The sequence below is a fragment of the Staurois parvus genome, unplaced genomic scaffold (genome assembly GCF_062004578.1).
Source record: "Staurois parvus isolate SC_StPar_1 unplaced genomic scaffold, SC_StPar_1.0 ptg000235l, whole genome shotgun sequence".
In the NCBI taxonomy this organism is placed as follows: Eukaryota; Metazoa; Chordata; class Amphibia; order Anura; family Ranidae; genus Staurois; species Staurois parvus.
The window spans coordinates 9,021,125-9,048,146 of NW_028318031.1; the positions used below are offsets into that span (position 1 = coordinate 9,021,125).

Below are 27,022 nucleotides of genomic sequence, written 5' to 3' on the forward strand. Positions count from 1 at the left end.
AATTCTGTATAATAATAATAATATATATGAAAATAGATCAGTTCTGATGTACTTGAGATCCGAAAATGCCAGGACAATGAAAATATCCCCCAAATGACCCCTTTCTGGAAAGAAGACAGTCCAAGTTATTTAGTAAGAAGCATGGTGAGTTTTTTGAAGTTGCAGTTTTTTGTCACAATTTTTTGAAAAAATTTTTCACAATGATATAATTCATATATATATATATATATATATATACATATATATATAATCGTATAACTGGTGTGGTGGTGATCAGGAACACTGACTGGTGATGGTATGCAAAAATAAAGAAAAAATGTAGTAATTTTTTAAATTTTATTCAATATTTTTTCTTTTTTATTAAATTTTTTTTTAACATATGTGACCATAACAATGCAGTGTTACCACAGTAACATTGTACTACTCTGGGAAAGCAGTCAGGACTTTTTTTTTCCTTCTTTACACACTATGATTGCCTATACTATTGTTATAAGCAACCATTTTTACTGAATGAAATCGATTAATTCAGTGTTTACTTTTGTGGTTGATTGTGATTGGCCACAGCTAATCACACATTACAGATTGGCTGTAATTTGCTCTGTCTGAGCCAAGTGATCACTGTGACAAATCACAGACATCAACAAAAACGCTAAAAACGCAAACGTGGGAAAACGCCGCTAAATACTAATGCAAAAACGCTTCAAAAAAGCTGAAAAACTCAAGCTTTTAACGTGATTTTACACAGCTAACCTTACCAGTATTATCAAAACGTCAAGTGTGCATGAGGGCTTAGCGCATAAGTGTGAAAGCAGCCTTATAGGGGGAAGGGTAGGGTGAGGCTTGGTGATGTCACTCTGTTACCTGGAAGTGTGTGAGCAGCCATTTTATTGGAGGTTTTCATGTACTTATGCCTGAGACCTTAATGCACTGATGTGAAGTGCACTTTTTAAGCTAAAGTGGTTGTGAAGGCTGAAGGTTTTTTTTACCTTCATGCATGTTCTGTGTGCAGCAGTTCCCCAAGCACCCTCAATACTTACCTGAGCCTCATCGCAATCCAGCGATGTGAATGATAGCCATGGCTGTTCCGAATCCCTGCCTCCTCATTGGCTGAGACAGCAAGTGAGAGCCATTGGCTCCCGCTGATGTCAATCACAGCCAGTCAACAAATGAGGAAAGAGAGGGGGCAGGGCCAAGCCATGGCTCTGTGTGTGAATGGACACATGGAGCAGAGGGTGTCCCCATAGCAAGTTGCTTGCTGTGGGGGCACCCGACAGACAGGAGGAGCCAGTAGAGCCTGTGGGGGACCTGAGAAGAGGAGGATCCAGGCTGCTGTGTGCAAAACCACTGCACACAGAAGGTAAGTATAGACATGGTTGTTGTTTTAAAAAAAAATTAACCTTTAGAATCGCTTTAAGTATTGAAAGTTTTTAATAAAATATTAGAGTGGAAACAGAGAACACTATATACTTTTCTTCTTTCTGAATTTTTGCTGCTCTGGTCTGAAATGTCACGGAGGATGGATCTGGATTGTAAAGCACCTGGAAGCCAGAATAGTGATTGGTGCTGTGGCTTACAAGAACCCCAGTTAAAGGGAAAGGCGTGCATGACCTCATACTGTATATGTTAGGGCTATGGTGAGAGCATAAGCTTTGTAGTGGCGGGACATGCACTTTGGATGAAGTATATATTATAAAACACCGGTGATGACTGAAAAAAGTTTGGAATTAGAAGGATGTTTGAAATCTTATATGCACTGGGACTGCAAGCATAATGAGAATATATTTTGCTAAATATGGACAAATGAATACATGTGGATGTTATATTCTGAATGTTCATCTATAAGAAAGTATGGTGCAATATAGGGATCACATTTTGGAAATATGTATATGTTGTGCTAAAATTTCTACACACGGATAAAAACTTGCACACATAGATAAAACCCGATAGTTGAGACTTGTCTTTACCACACACCCCCCAACCACTGGTGTAGCATCAGGGGTCGCAATGATGGGGCATTGGGGACAGCATATATAGGAACCTCCTCTCCCTCTCACTGGCATTCAGCAGCTGTAGGAGGAAAATGTTCATTATGCTATTCAAAGTAAAGAAAAATAAAATTTGAACCATTTACCAGTTACCAAATCACTTAAAGAGGAACTCCAGTCTTCCCCCCAAAAAAGTTAAAAGTCAGCAGCTACAAATACTGTAGATGCTGACTTTGAATATAAGGACATTTACCTGTCCAGGGATCCAGCGATGTCCTCTCCCGAGCTGAATCTTTAATCAGCTTTGGGTGCAGGCACCTGCATTTCAGGGCAGGGAAACCAGCAGTGAAGCCCTCCAGTTTCATAGCCGGTTTCCTACTGTGCATGGGTGAGCCTTTGTGAATGGTCCCGCAATCTTCTGGCACCTGTGATATGTCCTAGAAGGCTGCAGGGGAGGAAGAAGGGGCCAAACTTCCCCATAGGTCTGTGCGGCGATCTGACCCAGAAGTGGGAGTGAGTGCTTTTGAAAACCAGGTACCTGTTCCCAGTGTGTCCCTAGGGTGGTGCGGGGGCTGCAGGCCGCACTGGGGGACACCATCACAGGGGGTGCAGGAGCAGGATACCAGCAGAGCTTTTGGGCTCTGTGAAGGTCCTGGCCAGTTATTGGGGTGATCCCAGATTCCCAGCACAGTGACAGCTGCCCCCGATGTAGCTGTAAAATGAGTATCCCGGACCCGTGAATATATGTATCCCCTGAAACAACTGCGCATGTGCCGGTTACAGGCCGCAGAAGCCGATCTCCGACTTTAGCACAGTGCTGCCACAGTTAACCACTTACAGGCTGCAAACTGCTGAAGCTGATCCTACGAATCACTATGGGTTGCAAGATCAGTTAACCCCTTATAGCAGGCATGTCCAAAGTCCGGCCCGCGGGCCATTTACGGCCCGAGGGTCGGTTTAATACGGCCCTCCATGTCAGTGTGTCAGTGTGTCTTATGGAGCGAATATGGAGCGGCCGGTCCGGTATTTCCACCGCGGCCGTGTCAGAATACCGGGCTGGCCGCTCAGCTCTGCAGCGGGACCTTACCTGTTCCTCTATCCAGCGACGCGCTGTCTTCCCGGCTTCTGTAGTGTGGGCGCTGGGCATGACAGCCGGGTGCCAAGTGCGCATGCGCAAGAAGCGGTGCTTTTTGTGAATGGTAAGGCGGTACCTGGGACACATGACAGATCCCAGAAGCCGTCGGACCAATCACAAAGCGCAAGTGCTTCTCACTCATGCGCACTGGGCACCCGGCTGTCATGCCGAGCGCCATTACAGAAGCCGGGAAGACAGCGCGCGGCTGGATCGAGGAACAGGTAAGATCAAACAAAAACTCTGCGGAAGTAAGAGCGGGTACCTGTCAAATTCAGGTACCCGCTCCCCACCTCCCCAAAGGTCAGCAGTCATCTGTACTGTCCGCAGTCTCTGGTCATCCCTGTGCTGTCCGCAGTCTCTGGTCATCCCTGTGCTGTCCGCATTCTCTGGTCATCCCTGTGCTGTCCGCAGTCTGTGGTCATCCCTGTGCTGTCCGCAGTCTGTGGTCATCCCTGTGCTGTCCGCAGTCTGTGGTCATCCCTGTGCTGTCCGCAGTCTGTGGTCATCCCTGTGCTGTCCGCAGTCTGTGGTCATCCCTGTGCTGTCCGCAGTCTGTGGTCATCCCTGTGCTGTCCGCAGTCTCTGGTCATCCCTGTGCTGTCCGCAGTCTCTGGTCATCCCTGTGCTGTCCGCAGTCTCTGGTCATCCCTGTGCTGTCCGCAGTCTCTGGTCATCCCTGTGCTGTCCGCAGTCTCTGGTCATCTCCTGTACTGTGTCTGCAGTCCATTAGTTCAGAATTTTTTTTTTCCTGTTTTCTGCCTCTAAAACCTAGGTGCGTCTTATGGTCAGGTGCGTCTTATACGGCGAAAAATACGGTAACTTGGCATAAAATAATTTATTTGCATTTAATTGTAATGGTTCAAAGAATGTTTGGAAAAATGTTCGGCCCTCCACCATGTTCACTTCATCCAATCTGGCCCTCTTTGAAAAACGTTTGGACACCCCTGCCTTATAGGTTCAACCTTCACGGGTCGGGATGCTCATTTTGCTGCTACACCGGTACCGCTCCTTCTTCTCTGGAGGGGTGACACCACGTGTTACCACACCGCGTGACACCAACCCTAGGGAAGCCTCTGGTTGTTTCATCCTTCACCCCTAAAGGAGAGCCAGTGGAGAGGGGGGGTAGGATGCAAACAAGCGGAACTTTCTCTTTTGGGTGGCCCTCACTCATCAAAAGGTTGAGCATCCTTGGTGTAGGTGCTCTAATACAGGAGATGTTTTACTGGCCAGATCACTAGGTGAAAACAGAGGTAAATAAGCCTAAAAAAAGAAAACTAATAAACCACCGCATCTAATTATTGGTAAGCTGCAATATAATACATTTTGGTTTTGGATTTAATACCCAAGATACTGTAGTTCTATTCTCACCCTCAAATGTATGTCAATTGACAGGAATTCATAAGGCCACAGCCTCCTGTGCTTTCTGCCTGTACTAACTGTTTTCAGTCCTGCTCAGTTCTCTCTGAGGATTACAGAGAACCTTCCACCATGTTATATATATAAGGAGAGGGGGAGGTATCCAATACTTCAACGCACTTCCTGTCCTAGGGTAATAGTGCTACGCCTCCATATATACAGTCAGCAGAGTAAGCGTTGTCACCCTAGGAAATGTGTTACCTGGGAGGATTATCAGGTGAATAAAAGGGGGGAAAAAAGCCTGAAGAAAGAAAATGATTCCAGCTACTGAATCTAAGTAATGGTAAGCTTGTAGGCTGTAGGGGCCCGGGTGGTAGGCACCCCTGAGGGAAGGCAACAGCACACACAACGGGTGAAATCGCAGAACTTGTATTATCAAAACTTTCCAACAAACAGTAACAGAGTCTATACAGTGGCTTATAAGTGGTAGCAACACTCACAGAATGTTATGCGGTACTTGCACCAACACTAGCAGCATTTTATGCAGGGGGGGTAGCTGGATGGCAGATGCAAAAAGAACTGGTATCAGAAAGGTTCCCCTTTAGAAGCACTAATGACAGTCCCTATACGTTCCTTCCTCCTCTGGAACCTCTCCCTATGCTAGTCGCACTCTTACTGTCATGTGGGTTCCTGCCCCCGACCTAACCATACGCAGAATGTGTGCCAACAGTAGGGGGAAATTGCTTTTTATAAGCACTGCCCTCACTAAAGATGGTCACAGGGGTCACCCAGGTGATAGCATCCGATTGGACAGCAGTCCACTTGATGACACGTATAGAGGCTTAAAGTGTTACTAAACCCTCAACATTAAACTCAGTCTGTATATGCAGTAAAGCATGCTTGTTTTACTCACTGTGGAACCTAAGGGTTAATCCACTGCGTGGCTGTTTGAGCTAGTATTCTCTGATCCTCCCCTTCTTCCGGTGCCCCCCTCTTATCTCCTGATAAGAGATATCGTGTGGAGACACTGCACATGCTCAATTTGGTGTGTATTGCTAGAGAAATTTTTTTTTCTTGGGAGAGTGCATGTGATCAGCACAGGGCCAATCAGCACTGGTCAGACAGAGGGCAGGGGTTCTGCATTCTCCTAGAGAAAACTCCTCCTATAAGCTTTAACCAGTGCTCTGCTTAAGTCACAAGACTGCTCTAACTGTTGATGAGAAAGTATTTAGCAGTTTATATTTACTAAAATAATTGCATTTCCATGTTGTGTGTACTGTGGGAGACCAGATATTGTGAATGTAGGGTCCTGGGTTTAGTAACACCTTAAGAGGAATGGGCATTCCTCCTGTTCTCCATACTCTCTGCATGGTGGAACAACAGCACCACCTATGTAGGGAGGTCAACCTACACCTGCCTACAAGCTGACCATTTTTTTTCATGGTTTTAAATAACCCAAACTTTTCAAACATTGGGAGGAGCAGAGAAGAGGATCTTGTGAGTAATTCTTCTTTTCTATGTCCTCTGGACCAAAACAAGCATTTAACCCTTGCAGTGCAGGCAAAGCGCCACTGCAAGGGGTCATTTTTATGTTTCCTGGAGCTGGGTTGTAAACAGCAAAACATACTACTATAAAAATGATTCTGAAGAAGTCACTATGAGCACAAAAGCGTGTTTGATGGGTCTCCTTAGTCTATTTTTTGCAAAAAAGCAGGGGTATGTCAGAAGACATTCGTTGTTCACAGTAGCATTTTATACTAAATATTCATCCCCCATGTAATTAAAGGTCTAATGTCTATTTGCTGTCAGTCAAAAAGAATAAATGATAAAGCTACAATGCACTTTTCACTTGCATTTCTCTATTCTCCATGCAGCCTGACATCATTTGGACTTCTTCTGTTTAGATAACTAATGTTCAATACAATAAATCTGATGTGCACTGTATCTTTTTTTCCAACACCCATATGGTCTTTGACACAATTGGAATAAAGACATCTACACTGATCACCCATACCCATATGACAGGTTAAAGAATATGTAAACCCAACATTTCATATTCCTGATATGTGCTATGTACTTGTATGTAAAAACATCCTGTTCTATTTCTAATGTTTCCTTTGTGTGAAATCCCTGGTGTTCCTGCCAGTCCCTCTGCTTTCCTTTTAAAAAACTGACCACACTAAGCAGGAGAGCACAGCATGGTCAGTTCTCTTACTATACTCAGAACTCAGCCAGCTCTCCTCCAATGATCAGACTTCTGCTAACACCCCCTCCCCATGCCTTTCGCTTGGAAGATTAGTGTATTGCTGTTTCTCCTCCTCTAGCTTTTACAAAGCTGAGAACAGAGGGTATTTCATCACATATAACAAAGGGAATTTTTTTTTTTTTAATATATACACACAAATGTTTTGTCTTTCATTTCTATTTTAAACTGAATGGGTTTTTGTGCAAGGTGAGGGTTTATAATCACATTGCTTATCTTGTTACAATGCCATCTGAAAGTCAGTGAGATATATAAGGCAGCAAGTAAACATGTTGTCCCTAAAGTTGATGTGTAAGAAGTAGAAAAATGGGCATTGTAGTATGTTGTGTATGGGGGCTGCGTAGGTACAGCCAAAATCACCTGTAATGGGCATGTGAGCATCAGAACTGGAAAACTGAGCAATGGAAGAAGGAGGCCTGGTCTGATGAATCACATTTTCTTTTACATCATGTGGATGGTAGGGTGTGTATGCATTTCTTACCTGGCAATGAGATTGTACCAGGATATAGTATGGGACGAAGGCAAGCAGCAGAGGCAGTGCGATGCTTTGGGCAATGATCTGCTAAGAAACTTTGGGTCCTGCCTAGGATTGCCTCCTCATCTCTTTAAACCTGAACACATATTAATTACACAGGTTCTGAGGCTGATTTAATGCAGATAAGGCACTAAGTGAGTTTAATTACCACCTTAATCAGCCCCAGAACCTGTGTACTTATCATGTGTTCAGGTTGAAAGGGATGAGGTGGCAACCCTAGTCCTGCCATTCATGTGAATGTTATTTGACACCAACCACCTACCTAATCATTGCTGCTGGCTAGGTACACCCCTTTATGGAGTATTCCCTGATAGTAGTGGCCTCTTTCATCAGGATAATGTGCTCTGCCACACTGCCAAAATGGTCTGAGGAACACAACATCAAGTTTGAGGTGTTGATTTGGCCTTCAAATTCTCCAGATCTCAGTCCAATTGATTATCTGTGGGATGTGCTGGAAAAACAAGTCAGGTCCATGGAAGCCCCCCCCCCAACTTACAGGATTTAAAGGATCTGCTACTGACAGCTTGTTGACAGGTACCATAGCATTCCTTCAAAGGGCTAGTGGGATCCATGCCTCTACGGGACAGGGCTGTAGGTGAGGACCTACTTAATAGTTGGTAGGTTGTCATAAAGTTACAGCTGATCAGTGTATGTATCTTACTTTATTGTAAAGAATTTATATAAATGTTATAATTAGAATTTGAACATTTCAAATATGGAACACACATACATATCAGATAGAGCCGATTGCTATTTCAGCAGCAAGTTCACAGCAATAAGGAAAAAAGACGAAACCCAAGCAGGTGTGCAGTACTAGAAATAGGCGTATTCTCCAGATTTTCAGCAGAAATAGAGTATATTTTAGAAGTGCTGACTGCATGAGAATCACATTCTAGCTATGATGACAGTGTCAGCAATCTTATTGTTCCAGGGTTCATACAGGGTGGGCAGATGGTAAATAATATCACTTAGTTTCCCTAAGGTGTGGTGACTACATTTTCCACCTCAGCAAGTTAGACAGGAATAAGATTTGTTTTTTTGTAGTGATATTTTGATAACAAAATCAAACAAGAGCCTGTATCAAACACATAATACCAGCAACTCCTGTCTTCCGATCACTTTATGAATAAGTACATGATGATAAATGTATGATAGGTTGTAGACAACCTTTCCTCCCCCTCCATGGGTTTACTACCTCCATACAATTTCGTCCTATAATAAACCACAAAGGTGAGCACAGGTGAACAGTGTCATGAGAAGGTGAGCAAGCCCAATGTCCTTGCGTTTTCTTGCTTTTTTTTCTGTTGGCAGGTGAGTATGCTCAACAGCAATTTATACAAAAAAAAAGTAAGCCCAACAAATTACATTGATTTCAGCTCTTAGAAATAGTTGTTTAAAAACAATGTCACAACTGCTGTTTTCTAGAAGTACCTGTTCTCACGGAAATGTTCCTGCACGGAGGGGCTTACCATGATCTTCCCAAGATGGATGGAGCAAACTGTTGGGCTTAGATTTATAATTAGGGAGGTACTAACCCAAACATGTAATATATCCCACATGGAAAAAAAATATATCCCACATGGAAGAAACGTACATTTAAAATACTACAATTTTGGCCGTATTATATATATATATATATATATATATATATATATATATATAATGTATATATATATATATACACACACACACACTGTATGTTGAAATGCATTTTTTATATATTACAAAATATATGAAAAATATAAAACAAAACATTTTCAGATATATATGTATGTCTTTAAAAATACATTTAATCTACATTTTTGGAATGAATTTACAAATTTAGGTTAAAATGACTTTTTTATGTAAAAAAAATCTGAAGAATACATTTAAAAAAAATGTATTTTAAAAATATTATTTTTCATATATTTTGTAGTATATAAAAACATGCATTTCAACATACAGTATATGTATATATATATATATATATATAAATATATATATATATATATATATATATATATATAAATATATATATATATATATATATATTAAATAAGGGCAAAATTTTACTATTTCAAGTATATGTCAATATATTTGGGAAGAATATATTTTAAAATATATTTTTCTTCCATGTGGGATTGCAGCTTAGCAATCATTAAATGTAGTGGGCGCATTTTATTATTGTTATTATTATTATAATAATATTATTATTATACAGGACTTATATAGAGCCAACAGTTTGCGCATCGCTTTACAATATAAAGGGAGACAGTACAGCTACAACAAAATCAAAACAAGGGAATTAAGAGGACCCTACTCATAAGAGTTTACAATCTAATAGGTGGGGCAAATAGTACAAAAGGTTATAACTGTGGGGGGTGACAGATTTAGGAAGAGAGTTCCAGAGGATGGAAGAGGCTCTGGCAAAATCCTGGAGATGAGCATGGGAGGAGGAGACAAGGGAGCTTGAGAGCAGGCGGTCATGAGAGGAGCGGAGAGGACGGTTTAGGAGACACTTGAAGACAAGATTAGTGATGTAGCTTGGGGCAGAATTGTGGATGGCTTTGTATGTTGTTGTTAGTATTTTGAATTTAATTAGTTGGGCAATGGGAAGCCAGTGCAGGGATTGGCAGACAGGGGTTTGCAGACTCAGAGCGGTTGTTAAGGTAGATGATCCAGGCAGCAGCATTCATGATAGACTGAAGAGGGCATAGCCCATGGAGATGTAGGCCTATGAGAAGGGAGTTGCAATAGTCAAGGTGAGAAATAACAAGGGAGTGAATGAGTAGCTTGGTGGTTTTTTTGGTTAAGAAGGAGCGAATTTTAGAGATGTAACACATTTGGTTTTTTTTTTTATTTTCACCTGATGATCTTAAGGCAGGGGTCCTCAAACTGTGGCCCGCCGAGCACATTCATCCGGCCCGCTGGCAGGGGACACAAGTACAGGGGCGGGCAGGAGGCTGCTGTCTCTTACCTGGCTCCAGTCCCACGACGATCCAGTCCAGGATGCGCAGCTCCTTCACTCCGGCCGCTCCCTCACTCGATGTCCGAGCTGCCGCTCGGCTCCGCCTCCTCACCGGTGATTGGGCGCCAGTACTGTAGCTCAGGAAAGGCACACAGGCGGCCAATCACTGGCCAATAACCCGCAAAATTCATGGGAAGGAGAGGCCGAAGTGAAAGAAGGAGGACAGCTGACCGCCCGGTAAGTTTGCCGTGCAGATGGTACTGCTGCAACCAGGTATGCTGGCTGCAGCAGCACCATGCTGGAACAGGGGTCAGCTAGTTAATTGTCATTGCTGTCAGTGGGAGGAATGGTGCCCCATCATTGGTGTCACTGATAATAATGATGGGGCATTTTTCCTCCCACTGACACCAATGATGGGGCACAATTCCTCCCCCCACTGACACCAACGATGGGGCACTATTCCTCCCCCCACTGACACCAACGATGGGGCACTATTCCTCCCCCCCACTGACACCAACGATGGGGCACTATTCCTCCCCCCCCCACTGGCACCAATGACATACTATTCCTCCCACTGACACCAATGATGGGACACTATTCCTCCCACTGACACCAATGATGGGACACTATTCCTCACACTGACACCAATGATGGGGCGCTATTCCTCACACTGACACCAATGATGAGGCGCTATTCCTCCCACTGACACCAATGATGGGGCACGATTCTTCCCACTGACACCAATGATGGGGCACGATTCTTCCCACTGACACCAATGATGGGACACTATTCCTCACACTGACACCAATGATGGGGCGCTATTCCTCACACTGACACCAATGATGAGGCGCTATTCCTCCCACTGACACCAATGATGGGGCACGATTCTTCCCACTGACACCAATGATGGAGCACTATTCCTTCCACTGACACCAATGATGGGGCACGATTCTTCCCACTGACACCAATGATGGAGCACTATTCCTCCCACTGACACCAATGATGGGGCACTATTCCTCCCACTGACACCAATGATGGGGCACGATTCTTCCCACTGACACCAATGATGGGACACTATTCCTCCCACTGACACCAATGATGGGGCACTATTCCTCCCACTGACACCAATGATGGGGCACTATTCCTCCCACTGACACCAATGATGGGGCACTATTCCTCCCACTGACACCAATGATGGGGCACTATTCCTCCCACTGACACCAATGATGGGGCACTATTCCTCCCACTGACACCAATGATGGGGTACTATTCTTCCCACTGACACCAATGATGGGGCACTATTCCTCCCACTGATACCAATGATGGGGCACTATTCCTCCCACTGACACCAATGATGGGGCACTATTCCTCCCACTGACACCAATGATGGGGCACTATTCCTCCCACTGACACCAATGATGGGACACTATTTCGCTCCATAAGACACACTTGGGGGGAAATGTCTGTGCGTCTTATAGAGCGGCCAGCCCAGTATTCCCGCCGCCGTTGTATGTCCGCAGTCTTTGAACAAATGCGGACACAGTACAGAAGATGACCACAGTTTTTTTTTTTTAAAACTATAGTCCGGCCCTCCAACGGTCTGAGGGACAGTGAACTGGCCCCGTTTAAAAAGTTTGAGGACCCCTGTCTTAAGGTGTCTCCAATCTGAAAGGAGGAGCAACAGGGAGCCATTGGACAGCAGCATTGTCAGTCTGGGGAGAGGGTAGTATTAGAAAGATTAGCAGATTTAGATGGACTTGATTAATAAATTGGAGCTGAACTACAGGTAACACTATGAAAGCAGTTGCAGTAACAGTTTTTTTCCTTTTGGGATAAAAGTTTTTGCGGTTTTTAATTGCTTTTTTGCAGAAATGCACTAAAGTCCATTTAACATGGTTTCCTACTGGACATGTTCACATCTATGCGGTTTTCAGCTGCTGCATTTTTGAAAAGGGTCAGGGACTTTTTTAAATGCAAAAAGCAGCATTTTTGCTACAATAGAGTTCAAAGGAGATGCTGCTAAAACGCATGTAATTTTTTTTACCACATTTTGCTTTTTTGCATTTTTATTCTGCCCAGCAACAAAAATATTTCCCCTTTACCAAAAATAAAAAAAAGTTGCAAAAAATGCGGTAAAAATGCAGCTAAAACGTGTGTGTAAAAATGTAATACAAAAAGCATTGCATAATGGATCAAAAGCAAACTGCATTGGAGTGGACAAGGTCTTACATAAATGAATACAAACTGAAAGCTGTAAGCACCTCTCTCGGTGTTAATCACTTGCCGCCTGGCAAATGATTGCCGGGCGAACACTTCGTCCTTCCAGGAGGACGTCATATGATGTGCCCGCAGGGCCGTGCTGTGGCAAGATCTGTCACCAGCCGTGTACCTTAGACATGGCCGATGACAGATCTGTGTACCGGCCTCGTTGCCAATACCATGTGACCTGCTGTGACCAATCACACCAGGTCACATGACAGTTGTATACAATGGATGGCTTCCTTTCATGCCATTCATTATATACAAGTGTGTCTAGCTGTGAATGGTCACAACGATCACATGCACAGGCTGGGCCAATCACAGCCCATCTGTGTCATGTGATTAGCTGTGGCCAATCACAGCTAATCACAAAAAAAACCTGAATGAATCAATTTATTTCAGTTAAATGCTTGCTTATAGCAAAGAAATAATTTTCTATAAGCAATCAAATTGTGTAAAAAAAAAATATTGATCACTTCCCCAAAGTAGTACAATGTTACTATGGTAAAAATTATGACAAAAAATTACAACTTCAAAAAACTCGTCTTGCCTCTTATGAAATACACTGGTCTGTCTACTTTGCAAAAAGGGGTCATTTGGAGGATATCTGTACTGTTCTGACATTCTTGGACCTCAAGAAATTAGATTGGCTGTCAGTACTTCAGGATTGATCAATTTTCAGATATATCCCATAGTTTGTGATCTCTATAACTTTCCTACAGACTAAATAATAAATACTGATTTGGGGTATTTTCACCAAAGAAATGTAGCAGAATACATCTTGGCCTAAATTTATGAAGAACAATTATTTATTTGCAAACTTTTATAACAGAAACAAAGAAAAACATGTTTTTTTTTTATTTTCAGACTTTTCTTGTTAATTTAGCAAAAAAATAAAAATCCCAGTGGTGATTAAATATCACCAAAAGAAAGCTCTAGTTGTGTGAACAAAATGCTAAAAGTTTAGTTTTGGGTACAGTGTTGCATGACCGCGCAATTGTCATTCAAAGTGTGAGAGCGCTGATACATGAAAATTGGCCTGGGTAGGAAGGGGGTAAAAGTGCCCGGTATTGAAGTGGTTAAAGTGGAACTAAAGGCAGTTTTAAGTTACTTGTCCCTCACCAGCGTCGATATCTTTTCCTGTGTGCCGGTTTTCGGCCTGCTTCATTGGCTAGTGCAGGATGACATCACTCACACAAGAAATGAGCTGGCCGTTGTAAGTTGAGCTGTGCATGCGCAGCTCAGTTTACATGCCTGGGGATGCTGTAAACAGGCAGCTAAGTTTAGTTTATTAATTATTTTATACTGTATGTACTTTATCAGCACACAGAAGGAGCCAGGGAAAGGGACCCCTCACAGACTTCAGACCAATGTAGGGAAGGTAAATATGGTGACTTTAGTTCCTCTTTGAATGGTTTGTCTCAGCCCTCTAACTGCCACTTTTGCAGTACACCTGTGTCTGTGAAAATATAAAAAATAATAGGTGAAAACTAATGCAATCTACATTACCTGTGAATTGGTAAGCTGCAAGATGATTGTTGTTTTGTTTTTAGATTCAGGTCACTTTCCTTTTCTGCCATGGAAGTACAATGGTAAATGAGTTGAAATCTCCTCAGATAAGGGGAAGTCCTTCATTTAACAGTGGCCGCTGGAACAGGTGTTCCCATTGGAAGATAACTCTTCATCTCCTGTTTTGGTAATAGAGCTTTCTTTTGGTGGTATTTAATTGCCACTGCAATTTTAATTTTTTGCACTATAAACAAAAAATAAAAAAAAAGTCTTTGTTTCTATTATAAAAATTTTGCAAACATGTAATTTCTCTCCTTCACTGATGTCCATTGATGAGGCAGCACTGATGGGCACTGATAGGTAGCACTAATGAGGTGACATGGATAGGCTGCACTGATGAGGTGGCACTGCTGAGCACTGATGGGGGCTGATGATCAGTGCAGATCTGCTTTGTGACAGCATGAGGAAAGTTCTGCCAATAACCGGCAACTGTATTTACTTTGTGATCTGCTGTGTCATTGGACACAGTTGATCACGTGGTAAAAGGCCCCTGTGATTGGCCTTTTACTTAGTCACATGATCATCTGTGTCCATAGGACACAGGCCATCACTGACAGTCCTGGGTGCATGCCGCTGAGGGGGGCGCATGAGGGGCATGTTCTGGGAGGGCATCATATGACATCCTCCCAGAACTGGACAACCGCGCTGTAGCCATCATTTGGCTATAGCGTGGTTGTAAAGTGGTTAATTACACAGGGTCGAGGCTAATTTAATGCAGATAAGGCACTATGTGAGTTTGATTACCACCTTAATGGGTTCAGTTCTAAAGGGATGAGGTGGCAACCATACACATGCACCTTCTCCTTGCGTGAAATGGGGGCAACGCAGCCCATTCAAATCAATAGGATGCCGTGTCAACGCAAACGTAGGCTGTACTAGTGTGAACCTGGCATAACTCCACAGCAGGTTCTCTCTCATTAGGACATTGGAATTGAACAAGTGACTGGAGCAGGCATATTCCCCAGCCAGCACCCTGGAAGGTGAAGGGGCGACAACTCCAACTACAGAGCAGCTCATATCAGTTTGCTAGATTCTTTGACATGTATACTGTATACATAACCTGGACAATGTTTTTCCTCAACAAAAATGAGTTTTGTTTTAAGAAGTGTGTAGTAATTGACTGCATTTGTCAGCAAAGAGACAAGTTGGAAACATTTTATTAGATGAAAACACTCAAGATACAAGGCTGTTTCATTTGCCTGATTTATTTTTTTATTTCTTTTACAGGTGAATTATAACATGTTTTTCTTATTGTAAAAAATAAATATAATCTTGAATGAAAATGATACATATATGTAAATAAATAAACGAGCAGCTGAAACATACTGACAGACTCATTTACAGTAAAGAATTCATTCTTCTGACGAGTATGAGAACAACCTAGACAGGTTAGCTCCTTGCACGTGTACCTCCAGTAGCACTATATATGTGTGAAGAGAACAATGGAACTTCTTATGGAGTAAGCATTAACATATAGCAGATGGGTAATACTGGCAACTAACAAAAACTCGATCAACAGCAATACAGTACAATGCTCAGTAGTAAATTCCAGAACACAATACAGTTAAAAAAATGTTTCAGGGGAAGTAGCTTTGTTGGAGTTCATTCATCTCCATTATATAAATTACATTTTTTGCTTTGTACAAAAATAAAATCGTTCTAATAAGAATATTAATAATTAATAAATATTTTAATTTAAATATTCTTTGTTATAGCTCATCCTTAGGATTGATATTCAGCTCCTCACTTCTTCCTCTTGTATAGTCATCTTGATCTAGCGCCCGTATGACCTCATCTGCTTGCAGCCTCTCCTGAAAGAACAGAGAATTACTGGTGTAAATGACATTGTTCGTATGGAACACTACAATAGCTAGACTCGATAAAAATACAGGTGATGATGTAGACCTAAAGTGATACTAAAGGTTCAGCTTTTTTTTTTTTAAATAACAAACATGTTATACTGTAATGGTTTTGCACAGAGCAGCCCTGATCCTCCTCTTCTTGGGTCCCCACACCGGCACTGGCTTTTTTTCCCCTGCTGAATGCCCCACATAGCAAGCTGCTTGCTCTGGGGGCACTTATGTGTGCTCAATGCTGAGCCGCATCTGTATGTCTATAAGGGCTAGTTCACACCAGATGCAGTCCAGTGCGTTTTTTTCTGCATGAAAAATGTATGCACAGTGTTTTCCATGTATTCCAATGGCCCTGGTTCACACTAGTGCAGTCAGTTCCAGTTTCCAATGAAAAAAAGAGAACATGCTGCATTTTCTCTGCAGAGAACTGTACTGGAACATAGCAAACTGCATCAAAACTGGACCGGCACAGAGTGTGGTGTGAACTGTGAGCAAAAATGTATCCGGAATGCATTTTTCTGGTGTGAACTGGCCCTAAGACACACAAAGCGCAGCTAGGCCCCACCTCCACCTCCCCTCCTCACTGGCTATGATGGATAGCAGTGGGAGCCAAGTGTCTCAGTCAATGAGGAGGGAGAGACCCAGGAGAGCCACAGCTCTCATGCACATTGCTGGATCGAGATCTGGCTTGGGTTAGAATAAGAAGGGACTGAGGGGTTGCTGTACACTGAAGGATTTTTACCTTCATGCATTGAATGCACGAGAGTAAAAAACCTTGAGCTTTTACAACCACTTTAATGTAGAGCTATGGCCTCCAATAAAAAAGATATGTGCCACATCACTTAATTATTAGTACATCTGCACTTAGTTTTCTGTTAGTCCCCCTGTATAGTCCCACTAATACCTATTGATCCTGCCAGTTGGCTGTACTTCTCCTGTTCCTTCTGCACTCCTGTGACCCATTCTCAACTGACAGCGGGCTGAAGCCTACTGTCAAATGACATCACTCAGCCAGTAAAAGCTGGGGAAAAATCCTGACTTCAAAGAGTCTGGAGTGGCACCTGGCTCAGCTTCTCAGCAATCTGCTAAGAGCCTGAGCCAGGTGCTCCCTCCCCCTCCACAGTCCAGCGCTCCAGTGAGAATTGGGGGGAGGGACAGAGCAGACAGAGGTGACTGACAGTGGCTGAGCGGCTGTGAGAACTCGGCGATGAGCGGCCATGTGATCGCTCACACATTGGACTGTTGCATCCACCTAGGTAAGTATATTCGGGGGGAAACATTCAAACCCCATACTTCTCTTTTTAAGTCCACCTAATATAGCTTCCTGTGATGGTGTGGCAACAATATGGTACTGCTCCTGAATTGAAAGCAGAGTTGCCTACAAGGCTGTACCTGCTTACACATTGCCACTGCTGATTCATAAACCTGTAACTTGTGAATCCCAACCAGGCCAAACCTAGTTCTACCCACTGCTTTCTGGATTGACAGCACTGCCTCTGTTGCTGGAACCCTCCCATTGCGAGCTGTAATTTCTGATAAGGGGGTCATGTGAGACACAAATGAAAGAGGACTTGGATCAATCAGAGAAGGTAAAGAAACTTTTGTCTACTTTATGAGACTTGTGCATCACATAGTAACTGGATTTGGCACTTGCGTAGACTGTCATACAGGAACCTATAACATTATTTATCAAAACATCTAAAATAAAAATGATGGTGCTCCACAGTAATCAATCAGACTAAAGGGACCATGCTTTGATTATTAGATACATTATATAAAGAATGTAAAGTAAAAAATATATTGACTGAAATACTGACAGTACATCAGAAAATGCAGCTTATCAGCCTAATAGGAGATGCTGCTATTACTAAGGCACACCCCATTGACACTAAAAGGGAAGAAACTAATCAAAGGCCAGCTATATATGACATAAGCATTTGCTTGGACTAACCAAATACTGTATTTGGCTGTTAATTACAGTAGCACAATTTCCAAATCACTACAATACATCTTCCTATTGGTGATGCCCCTGAGTTTGTCTATAATGATCAAACCCCAAAGGCTGCATTCATACTTGAACTTTTTGTAGCTCGAAGCCCCAAAAAAGCTCAAACTTAAAAAAAATCAAATTGTTCTTGTGGTGCCTGTTCACACCTGATCACGGGAACAGGCACCATAGAGAACAATTGATTTTTTAAGTTTAAGCGTTTTCGGAGCTTCGGGCTACAAAACACTCAAGTGTGAATGCAGCCAAGGTCAAGCTGATACTCTAGTATTCTTATCTACACCAGTGCTTTAGAATACAAAAAATGTTATTATAACAACAAAAGTACGTTTGATTTGGTTGCATGAGACCTACCACTTCTCTGTACATGGGATCCAGTGTAAACCACAGTGCTACAGCACATCTTTGTCCTTTGGTTACAGCTTTAACTCCATGAGGATTCTCTCCTCCTGAAGAGAACCCAACCAATCGGCCACATTTAGGTTTTATGGAAGCCTGGCAAAAAAAGAGGGGGTTACAGTTCTTCCACATTATTGCACATATACAGTATAAAGTGTCAGTAATATGAAGTTATTCCGATGCTGGAACTATAAAAAAGACTATCTCCCATAAAATTCATGTTTTTGTTCTGCTGGTTGCATTCTACACATTGGCTGCTTCTCTGATTCTCCCAACAGCAGCAAAAAACTGGGACAAGAGTCCTGTCAATCTTTGTAAGGTATGGACCTTACAAAATATTACCCCCACTAATTAGACCCTTAAAGTAACAGACAGGGGGGCTTGTCCCTCGGGGGACAAGCCCCCTGTCTGTTACTTTAAGGGTCTAATTAGTGGGGGTATTATTTTGTGTGAAGTCCTTTCCAAGTAATATGAACATATAGTACGGTTACTACCTCATCCCTTTAAAACTGAACATATTAATTACTGAGGCTGATTTAATGCAGATAAGGCACTAATGCCCCGTACACACGATAAGAAAATCGTAGGAACAATTTTGCGGAACCACTGATCAAACTATTTTCTCCTCGTTGATGAGCAGGATGTTTTAACCGATAACGATATTGTGAAAGAAAAAATCCAGTTGGACAACAGTGAAAAATTGTCGTTTCGCATACGAACGACCAATTTTCTATTTGGTGGTATGACGGTCGTATGAAATAAATATATCAAGCGCTATCTCGCATGAGCAGAAACAGAAGATGACTCGGATGTTTATGTCCAAGGAATCTTCATAAACACGAACGAAAAATCCAAATGTTAAAAGTAGATTGGCCTAATGAGATAATGAAACCAGAATTCTGCATATTATATTTTTATGTATCAATATTTATGCATATAGATAATGTAATAAACTATATTACACTCATAGCTGTTAATTGTTGTGTATATTGCTTGTTCTGGCTGCAAGGGAGTGGCTACAAGGTCACAGCACACTGCATCACTTGTACGGAAGATGTCAACACTACGTATTGCCCAACGAACTATTTTTTTTAGATTGGTTAATGTGGGCCAAAATACCGACCAATGAACGAACGCCTCTTGGTCTTCGGATGACCGATCGGTCGATTTTCTAATCATGTATTCCCACCTTAAGTGATTTTAATTACCACCTTAATCAGCCACAGAACCTGTGTAATTAATATGTGTTTGGGTGTAAAGGGATGAGGTGGCAACCCTAAGATATAGAGGGAGATTAAGTAAAACAGGAACACTCAGAATCTGGGGCAGCTCTGCTAGTAGCCAATCATCTTCTAACTTCACCTTGTTCAATAAAGCTTTGACAATAAAACCTAGTAGCTGATTGGTTTCTAAGCAGAGCTGCACCAGATTCGGTGTGCATCAGTTTTAGTAATTCTCCCCTATAGATGTCAATTTCTGGATTTATATTAAAAATAAAAAGAGCCTTTTTTCTTTGCTCTTGTTCTTTCTTTTTTGCCAAGGCATTGGGGTTGATTTACTAAAGGCAAATAGACTGATCACTTGTACTAATCTGTGTACTGTTTACGACTTTTATACTTTATTTCAACATCATAATGTCCCACGTTTAAACTTTGGAAGCAGAGCCAAACCAGACAGAATTTGTGGCACTGGATGCCAATACTAATGGTTTACCATTCTTTGAAAACAGACCCTTAAACACATCACTGTACTGAGAAATCTTGATGTGCGGCCTAACTAAGAGTTATATTCCCAAGGCATGAGTCTCAGGATTTACAGCTGTTGTTTTTATAGACGCATGATATGCTTCAATGCCAAATAAAACTTCTTCAAAGGTTATTTGATGCAGCGATGTTGCGAAGTGCGACCAACCAACCTTTATGTGACTTTGGGTATATATTTTCTTAGGCAGACATACTGGTATTTATCATCTGTGTACAGAAACATACACAGTTATAATAAATTATTTATTCACAGTACACAGATTTAATTATAAGTGCTGAGTTTAGAGGCTGTCTTGCTGCTGAATTCTGTCACTTGACTAATAGCTTCGTTGTCCACTAGGGGGAGACAGAGAATTATATTCCAATCATACATTTTTTGGTTGACTAATGTTTTGGGGAATATATTAAATACTTATAATTAGTTTCTGAAATTTATTGAAACAATGACCACACCAGAGACTGTTTTCTGTTTAAATCATGGAATGTCATATTGACCCAAGAGTCAGCATGCATTGGCCAGTGAATTATTTGCTTTATGCATTCACCACACTTTCCATAATCATTCACTGACACATCCACCCTTCACAAATTATTTACAGATTTTCTTCCATGTTAAATGTGGGTTTCAGTAATGGCTGCCATGTGTTATAAGTGGACCTGCCTATGGTGACTTACTGCTTTCCTATGGAGACTTAAGGCTGCATTCACACTTGAGTGTTTTGTAGCTTGAAGCTTGAAACTCCAAAAAAGCTCAAACTTAAAAAAATCAATTGTTCTCTATGGTGCCTGTTCACACCTGATTGCGCGAACAGGCACCATAGAGAACAACTGATTTTTTTGACCTTTGAGCGTTTTTGGAGCTTCAAGCTACAAAACATTCAAGTGTGAATGCAGCCTTAAGCTGGCCATACACGTGTGGATTTTTGGACGAGAATATTCATATGAAAATTCTTTGAACATTCGGGGAATGGACGAATGTCGTCCGAAAATTGTCTTTTGCTTTTAACATTCGACTTTAAAATGAATGTAATTTCTGAACGATAATCACATACACTGGGCAAAAATTCTTTGATTGAGGAAAGTTTTCCTTCCTGCCCCTTCAAATTTTACCGTCACTGCGGTCAAAAACAAACATCGATTTGACACCACTAACGATTTAGAAAATCAAACGAATATTCTTGAAACAAAAATTCTCGAATGAAAATCTGCATGTGTATGGCCAGCTTTAGAGTGATGATCCATGATTGATCAGCCCTGGGTGCAGACAGTCTGCTTTCAGGGCCCATCATTCCCTGGTAATCATTGCATGAGTGATTACTTGTTAGTGGCCTTGATTAGCTGTGGGAGCTGTCAGCCTTCTGTTGCTTTCAATGGGGCTATTACCCATAAATATTAGCTAACCTAACCTTGTTATCTGCTCCCTAGCACTTAATCTTACTCTACCTCATGTCTAGATAGATAGATGCAAACCCAGCCACTAAAATTTCATATTAAAGGATAAGTTCACCCTGTGGACAAAAATAATAAATGCACATTTTGTTGCAGGTAAAAAAAATGTGCATTTATTATTTTTGTCCAAAGCAGCCTGTAAAGCATTGTACCATGGATCAGTAGATCACTGATGCCATGCAGGTCTCCTGCAGACCTGTCAGAATATCTGCTTGCCATACGGGATGTACAGCCAAGCAGATATTCAGAGAGGAAGCTTCAATGAACTACTACGGAGCTCCACAGTGCTGTGGCAGTTCATTGAAAACTGGAAGCCTACAGCCTCTAAGGCTGCCAGGACTTGCAGTACATTCATTCACAGAAGTCCATGTATTAGGCTCCATGCAAGCTGGGCGTTTTGATAACGCTGGTAACGTTAGCTGTGTAAAGTCACGTTAAAAACGGGAATTTTTCAGCCTTTTTTTAGCATTTTTGCATTAGCGTTTAGTGGCGCTTTGCCACGATTAGCGGCATTTTTCCACGTTTTCTTTTTTTTTATTTAGCATTTTTTGGTAAAAAAAGCCCAAAAATGCTGGTCTGCGGCGTTTTACCATATTTTTCAGTCCTGCTAGTCCTGGGGTTTTTTTTCCAGCCAAAAAATGTCCCTGTCAAAACGTTGATTAGTCTGTGTGTGCAGGATAACATGCTGGGGGGTTTACTGGCTGTAGAAAAAATGTCAAAAGCCAAAAACAGCAGCTTTAAAAACGTTAAGTGTGTATGAGGGCTTAATGACGCGGCCATGTGGGCGGAGCCCCGCACGGCCACACTAATTTCAAATCTGACAGATAATACAAGGAGAAGTTTCCTAATGCTGACTGTCAGAGGGAGGTGGGGTGGCAGGCGTGGCTGCAACATTGGGAACATGCTACATATTCCATCCTAAAAACAGATGGAACATGTAACATGTTCCCAAAGGTGAACTTATCCTTTAATGTTATTTAAGGTAGCTTCAGTCTTTTTAATTATGCAGCTTTCTTAAAAATAATACTTGGTGATCCTGCCATGATGGTCTTTGTCCAGGCACTTCCTGTTATGGTGTGGCAACTGTCACCTTGTTACATGTGTCCTTTTATTAAGACTACATATAGCACACACTGTTCAGGTATGGCCCACTATTGTCGCCATCAGTAAACAAGTCCAGATCAATGATGTGTAGCCAAATTCGGATTTGAATGTGGATGGGAGGTGGCTTAAAAAGGCTGGAGGAGATCAGCAACAGAAATTAGTTTATAATATATAGTGCTTTAGCAAACTGAATCATCCAGCTGGGATTTATATCTGCTTTAACCTGTAACTTGACTATGAAATTAACTTTGCCCTTGGCTTTCAACTACTCCCAGCATTTAAATGCACCTAACCTTAAATGTAATGATTTCAGAGACCCAACCACAACCTGAAAAAAGTCAATTTAATGTACAGAAAAATCAAATGTATAATTTTGGCCTTAGGTTGTTTGTCTGTGTGTGTATATATATATATATAAAATTTTATTCACTTGCAATGTGCCTTTGAACTTGCTAGAAACGAACTTCTCCGAGAACTTTGATGTAGCTGCTGGGAGAGGAGCATAGGGAAGTAATACAGAGTGTCACTTGATTGACAGCTCTGAGTTTGCAGGTACTGCTGACATGACACACACAAGGTGTCAGCGCCCAGCAGCAGTCTCAGGCTTTTTGGATGTCTATACAAGGGAGGCTTCTACAGGTAACTAACACATATAATGTATATTAAACCTCATGAGAAGATTTTTATTGAAATGAATGGTCTGGAGACAGTGTCTCATTTAACCCTTTGCTACCACTAATCTTTAACATAACACCTTAGAATACTGAATGCTTTCTTAATCCATGAGCAATTACAGTTTAATATTGAATTGCAAATTCTTCAAAACGATGAACTGAAAAAATGTCATATTTCTTTGAATTCTTTAGGATATTGGTATTCTGTCTCCGTGTTAATTGCTATTGAGACCTGTGACTACAGAGCAATGTTCAGTAATGATCTATAAAGCCAGCACAGCATTACTTCCACACTATTTATTTCCACACTTAGTGGAAGATCAGATATCTAGAAGATTTACCGTGACAGTTTTTGCATCCATTTCAGTGAACACAAATTCCCCGCCATCAAAATCCCCATTAAGATACAACAGTGCACTGCAAAAAAAAACAAAAACAAATTTGTTTAATTTTTTTATAAGGTCTTGCAAACACATTTTTGGGAACACTCAGATTAACATTATACAGTAAACACAGGTGTATATCACACGTACATATATTTTTGTCAATAAAAAATGCGTTCGTATTAGAGATAGACAGAGCAGCAGTATTTTCCACTATTAACCAAACCTTAAAGTTGTATTAATCCCAAAACCAAAAATGTAATATATTGCAGCTTACCAATCATTAGATGGTGACGACTGCATAAGTTCTCTTTTTTTTAGCCATTTTTCTCTATGTATTCAACTGGTGATATGGCCAGTATTGCACCTCTGCATTAGAGTGCCCCCACTCTGGATGATGGAGCACATTAGGCACCTTAGGGTAGCATCATTGACGGTCTGGGTAGAGGGGAGCGTTAGAGGTACTAGCAGATTTAGATATACTAATTGAAGCCACACTCCAGCTAACACTTTATAGTTAGTTAAAGCAACAGTTGTTTTCCTTTTGGGATAAAGTTTTCACACAAATGTATAAAGGCTGATCATTTTAGGCACCCTGTCAGTGGTAAATGGTTTGCCTCATCCCTGTAACTGATATACAGTATGAGCTAGGGGGCTTGTTCTTTTGAAAAACATCTAAAAAAGGAAACTAATACAGCCACCACAACTAAGAATTAGTTAGCTGCAATATAATAAATGTCTGCTTTTAGGTTTAATATTGCTTTAAACTTCCATTAATGTTTTCCATTATTGCTTTCATTAATGTCTCTTTCTACAGCTGCCTTCAATACCTTTCTAAGATTCTATGATCCCTATTGCACTGATCTGTCTCCATTGTATACACTGGACTTCTATACCATCCTTTTAAGCCGCTCTGTGTCTGCTCAGCTTATATTGTTCTCTTTCCCTTTCTGCCTTTTTGGGGTTTTTTTTCAGTATTGCACTTTTTTAAAAATGGCAAATCTATAATGGAATTTAAAGAAGGACTAGATGCATTTTTTCCATCTAAAATTCATCTAATATTCAAAGTTATATTTACTAAAAAGACAGGTTTCTTCACTTGCATATACAGTGAAGGAAATAAGTATTTGATCCCCTGCTGATTTTGAACGTTTAAAAATCGAATGATAGGTGTATTGTATCACTGAGAGACAGAATAGCAACAAACAATTCAAAAGAAATGCATGTCTAAAAAATGATGCACTGATTTGCATGTTCATGAGGGAAATAAGTATTTGATCCCCTTCACAAAACATGACTTAGTACTTGGTGGCAAATCCCTTGTTGGCAATCACAGAGGTCAGACATTTCCTGTAGTTGGCCACAAGGTTTGCACACATCTCAGGAGGGATTTTGGCCCACTTCTCTTCTTGGCAGATCCTCCCCAAGTCACTAAGGTTTGGTGGCCGACTCAAACTTTCAGCTCCCTCCACAGATTTTCAATCGGATTAAGGTCTGGAGACTGGCTAGGCCACTCCAGGACCTTAATGTGCTTCTTCTTGAGCCACTCCTTTGTTGCCTTGGCTATGTGTTTTGGGTCATTGTAATGCTGGAACACCCATCCACGACCCATCTTCAATGCCCTGGCTGTGGGAAGAAGGTTCTTACTCAAGATTTGATGGTACATTGCCCCGTCCATCGTCCCTTTGATGCGGTGCAGTTGTCCTGTCCCCTTAGCAAATTTGATGGTACATTGCCCCGTCCATCGTCCCTTTGATGCGGTGCAGTTGTCCTGTCCCCTTAGCAGAATAACACCCCCAAAGCAGAATGTTTCCACCACCATGTTTAACAGTTGGGATGGTGTTCTTGGGGTCATAGGCAGCATTCCTCCTCCTCCAAACACGGCGAGTTGCGTTGATGCCAAAGAGCTCGATTTTGGTCTCATCTGACCACAACACTTTCAACCAGTCCTCCTCTGCATCATTCAGATGTTCAGTGGCAAACTTCAGACCTGGGCCTGGACATGTGCTTTCTTGAGCAGAGGGACCTTGTGGGCACTGCAGGATTTCAATCTTTGTCGGCGTGGTGTTACCAGGGGCGGACTGACCATTTGGAAACTTGGGCACTGCCCGAGGGCCCGGGGTCAGTAGGGGGCCCCATGAGATGCCCCTGGTACCTTTTTCATAGGCTTTTTTGAGTTTGGGCAAGGACACAGGGGCCCCATGATCCCCTACACACACACAGGGGCCCCATGAGTTGTCAGTCCGCCCCTGGGTGTTACCAATTGTTTTTTCGGTGACTGTGGTCCCAGCTGCCTGGAAATCATTGACAAAATCCTCACGTGTAGTTCTCATGATCATTGACATTCCATGAGGTGAGATCTTGCATGGTGCACCAGATCTAGGGAGAGTGACAGTTGTTTTGTGTTTCTTCCATTTGCGAATGATTGCACCAACTGTTGTCACCTTCTCACCAAGCTGCTTGGCGATAGTTTTGTAGCCCAGTCCAGCCTTGTGTAGGTCTAAAATCTTGTCCCTTGGACAGCTCTTTGGTCTTTCCATGGTGGAGAGTTTGACAGGTGTCTTTTTTACAGGTAACAAAATTAGATTAGCAGCACTCCCTTTAAGAGACTGCTATTCTCAGCTTGTTACCTGTATGAAAGACACCTGGTAGCCAGAAATCCTGCTGAATGATAGGGGATCAAATACTTATTTCCCTCATGAACATGCAAATCAGTGCATAATTTGTTAATTTGACTGATCATTTCTTTGTGAGTGGGAAAACATTCAAAATCAGCAGAGGATCAAATACTTATTTCCTTCACTGTACTATCAAAAGTTATGTGCAATAAAACCTAAAAGAGTGATACTCTGCTCCAGGGAAATTATTGTGCCTGGTTGCCTTTTGGAGTAGAGGAAGAAGGAAATATTTGTCTTCCTGTGTGGTGAAATTTGGTTTTGGTTTGGCCTTTTCGTGAAACTGTATAACATAACTGTTTAATAATATACCTCAGTCCTTTTTTTTCAACTTTATGCCACCTTACTATGTAACAAAGTGGGTACAAATGTTTATAACAGCCATACATATGTGGAGGAATGTAAACAATAGGTCTTGTGTTTTGACCACTTCTCCCTCTCAACAGCAGGTAGATAGAACTAAGCAACTACTCTTGATGTGCTTCATGTTTCAATCACGGTGAGCAATAGTGGAGTTAGGCACAATCCTAATGACGCCTCTTAAAACAGAAGGGAGAGACAAATATCAGGTTGTTTTTAATCAGCAAAGGATCATAGCTGCACTCCAACCTTTGCAAACTGAGATAAAATCTACAAAAAGTCATTTAGACTGTGATCAGACATGTGCG

At 41.7% G+C, this 27,022-nt stretch overlaps 1 protein-coding gene and 1 long non-coding RNA gene across 4 annotated transcripts in view; one reads left to right on the forward strand and one right to left on the reverse strand.

Moving 5' to 3' along the window:
* Window positions 1-15,238: 15,238 nt before the first annotated feature.
* P3H2 (prolyl 3-hydroxylase 2) overlaps window positions 15,239-27,022 on the reverse strand; it is a 270,488-nt gene continuing 258,704 nt past the window's right edge. For both annotated transcript variants that reach the window (XM_089680153.1, XM_089680152.1), the window contains 3 exons: window positions 23,638-23,713; window positions 18,262-18,402; window positions 15,239-15,860 (listed from right to left, as the gene is read on the reverse strand). In XM_089680153.1, coding sequence (XP_089536279.1) covers window positions 15,759-15,860; window positions 18,262-18,402; window positions 23,638-23,713 — 319 coding nt within the window. In that variant the 3' untranslated portion in view covers window positions 15,239-15,758. The remainder of the gene's footprint in view (window positions 15,861-18,261; window positions 18,403-23,637; window positions 23,714-27,022) is intronic.
* LOC149460121 (uncharacterized) overlaps window positions 23,104-27,022 on the forward strand; it is a 35,698-nt gene continuing 31,779 nt past the window's right edge. For both annotated transcript variants that reach the window (XR_016313147.1, XR_016313148.1), the window contains exon 1: window positions 23,104-23,261. This is a non-coding gene — a long non-coding RNA (uncharacterized LOC149460121). The remainder of the gene's footprint in view (window positions 23,262-27,022) is intronic.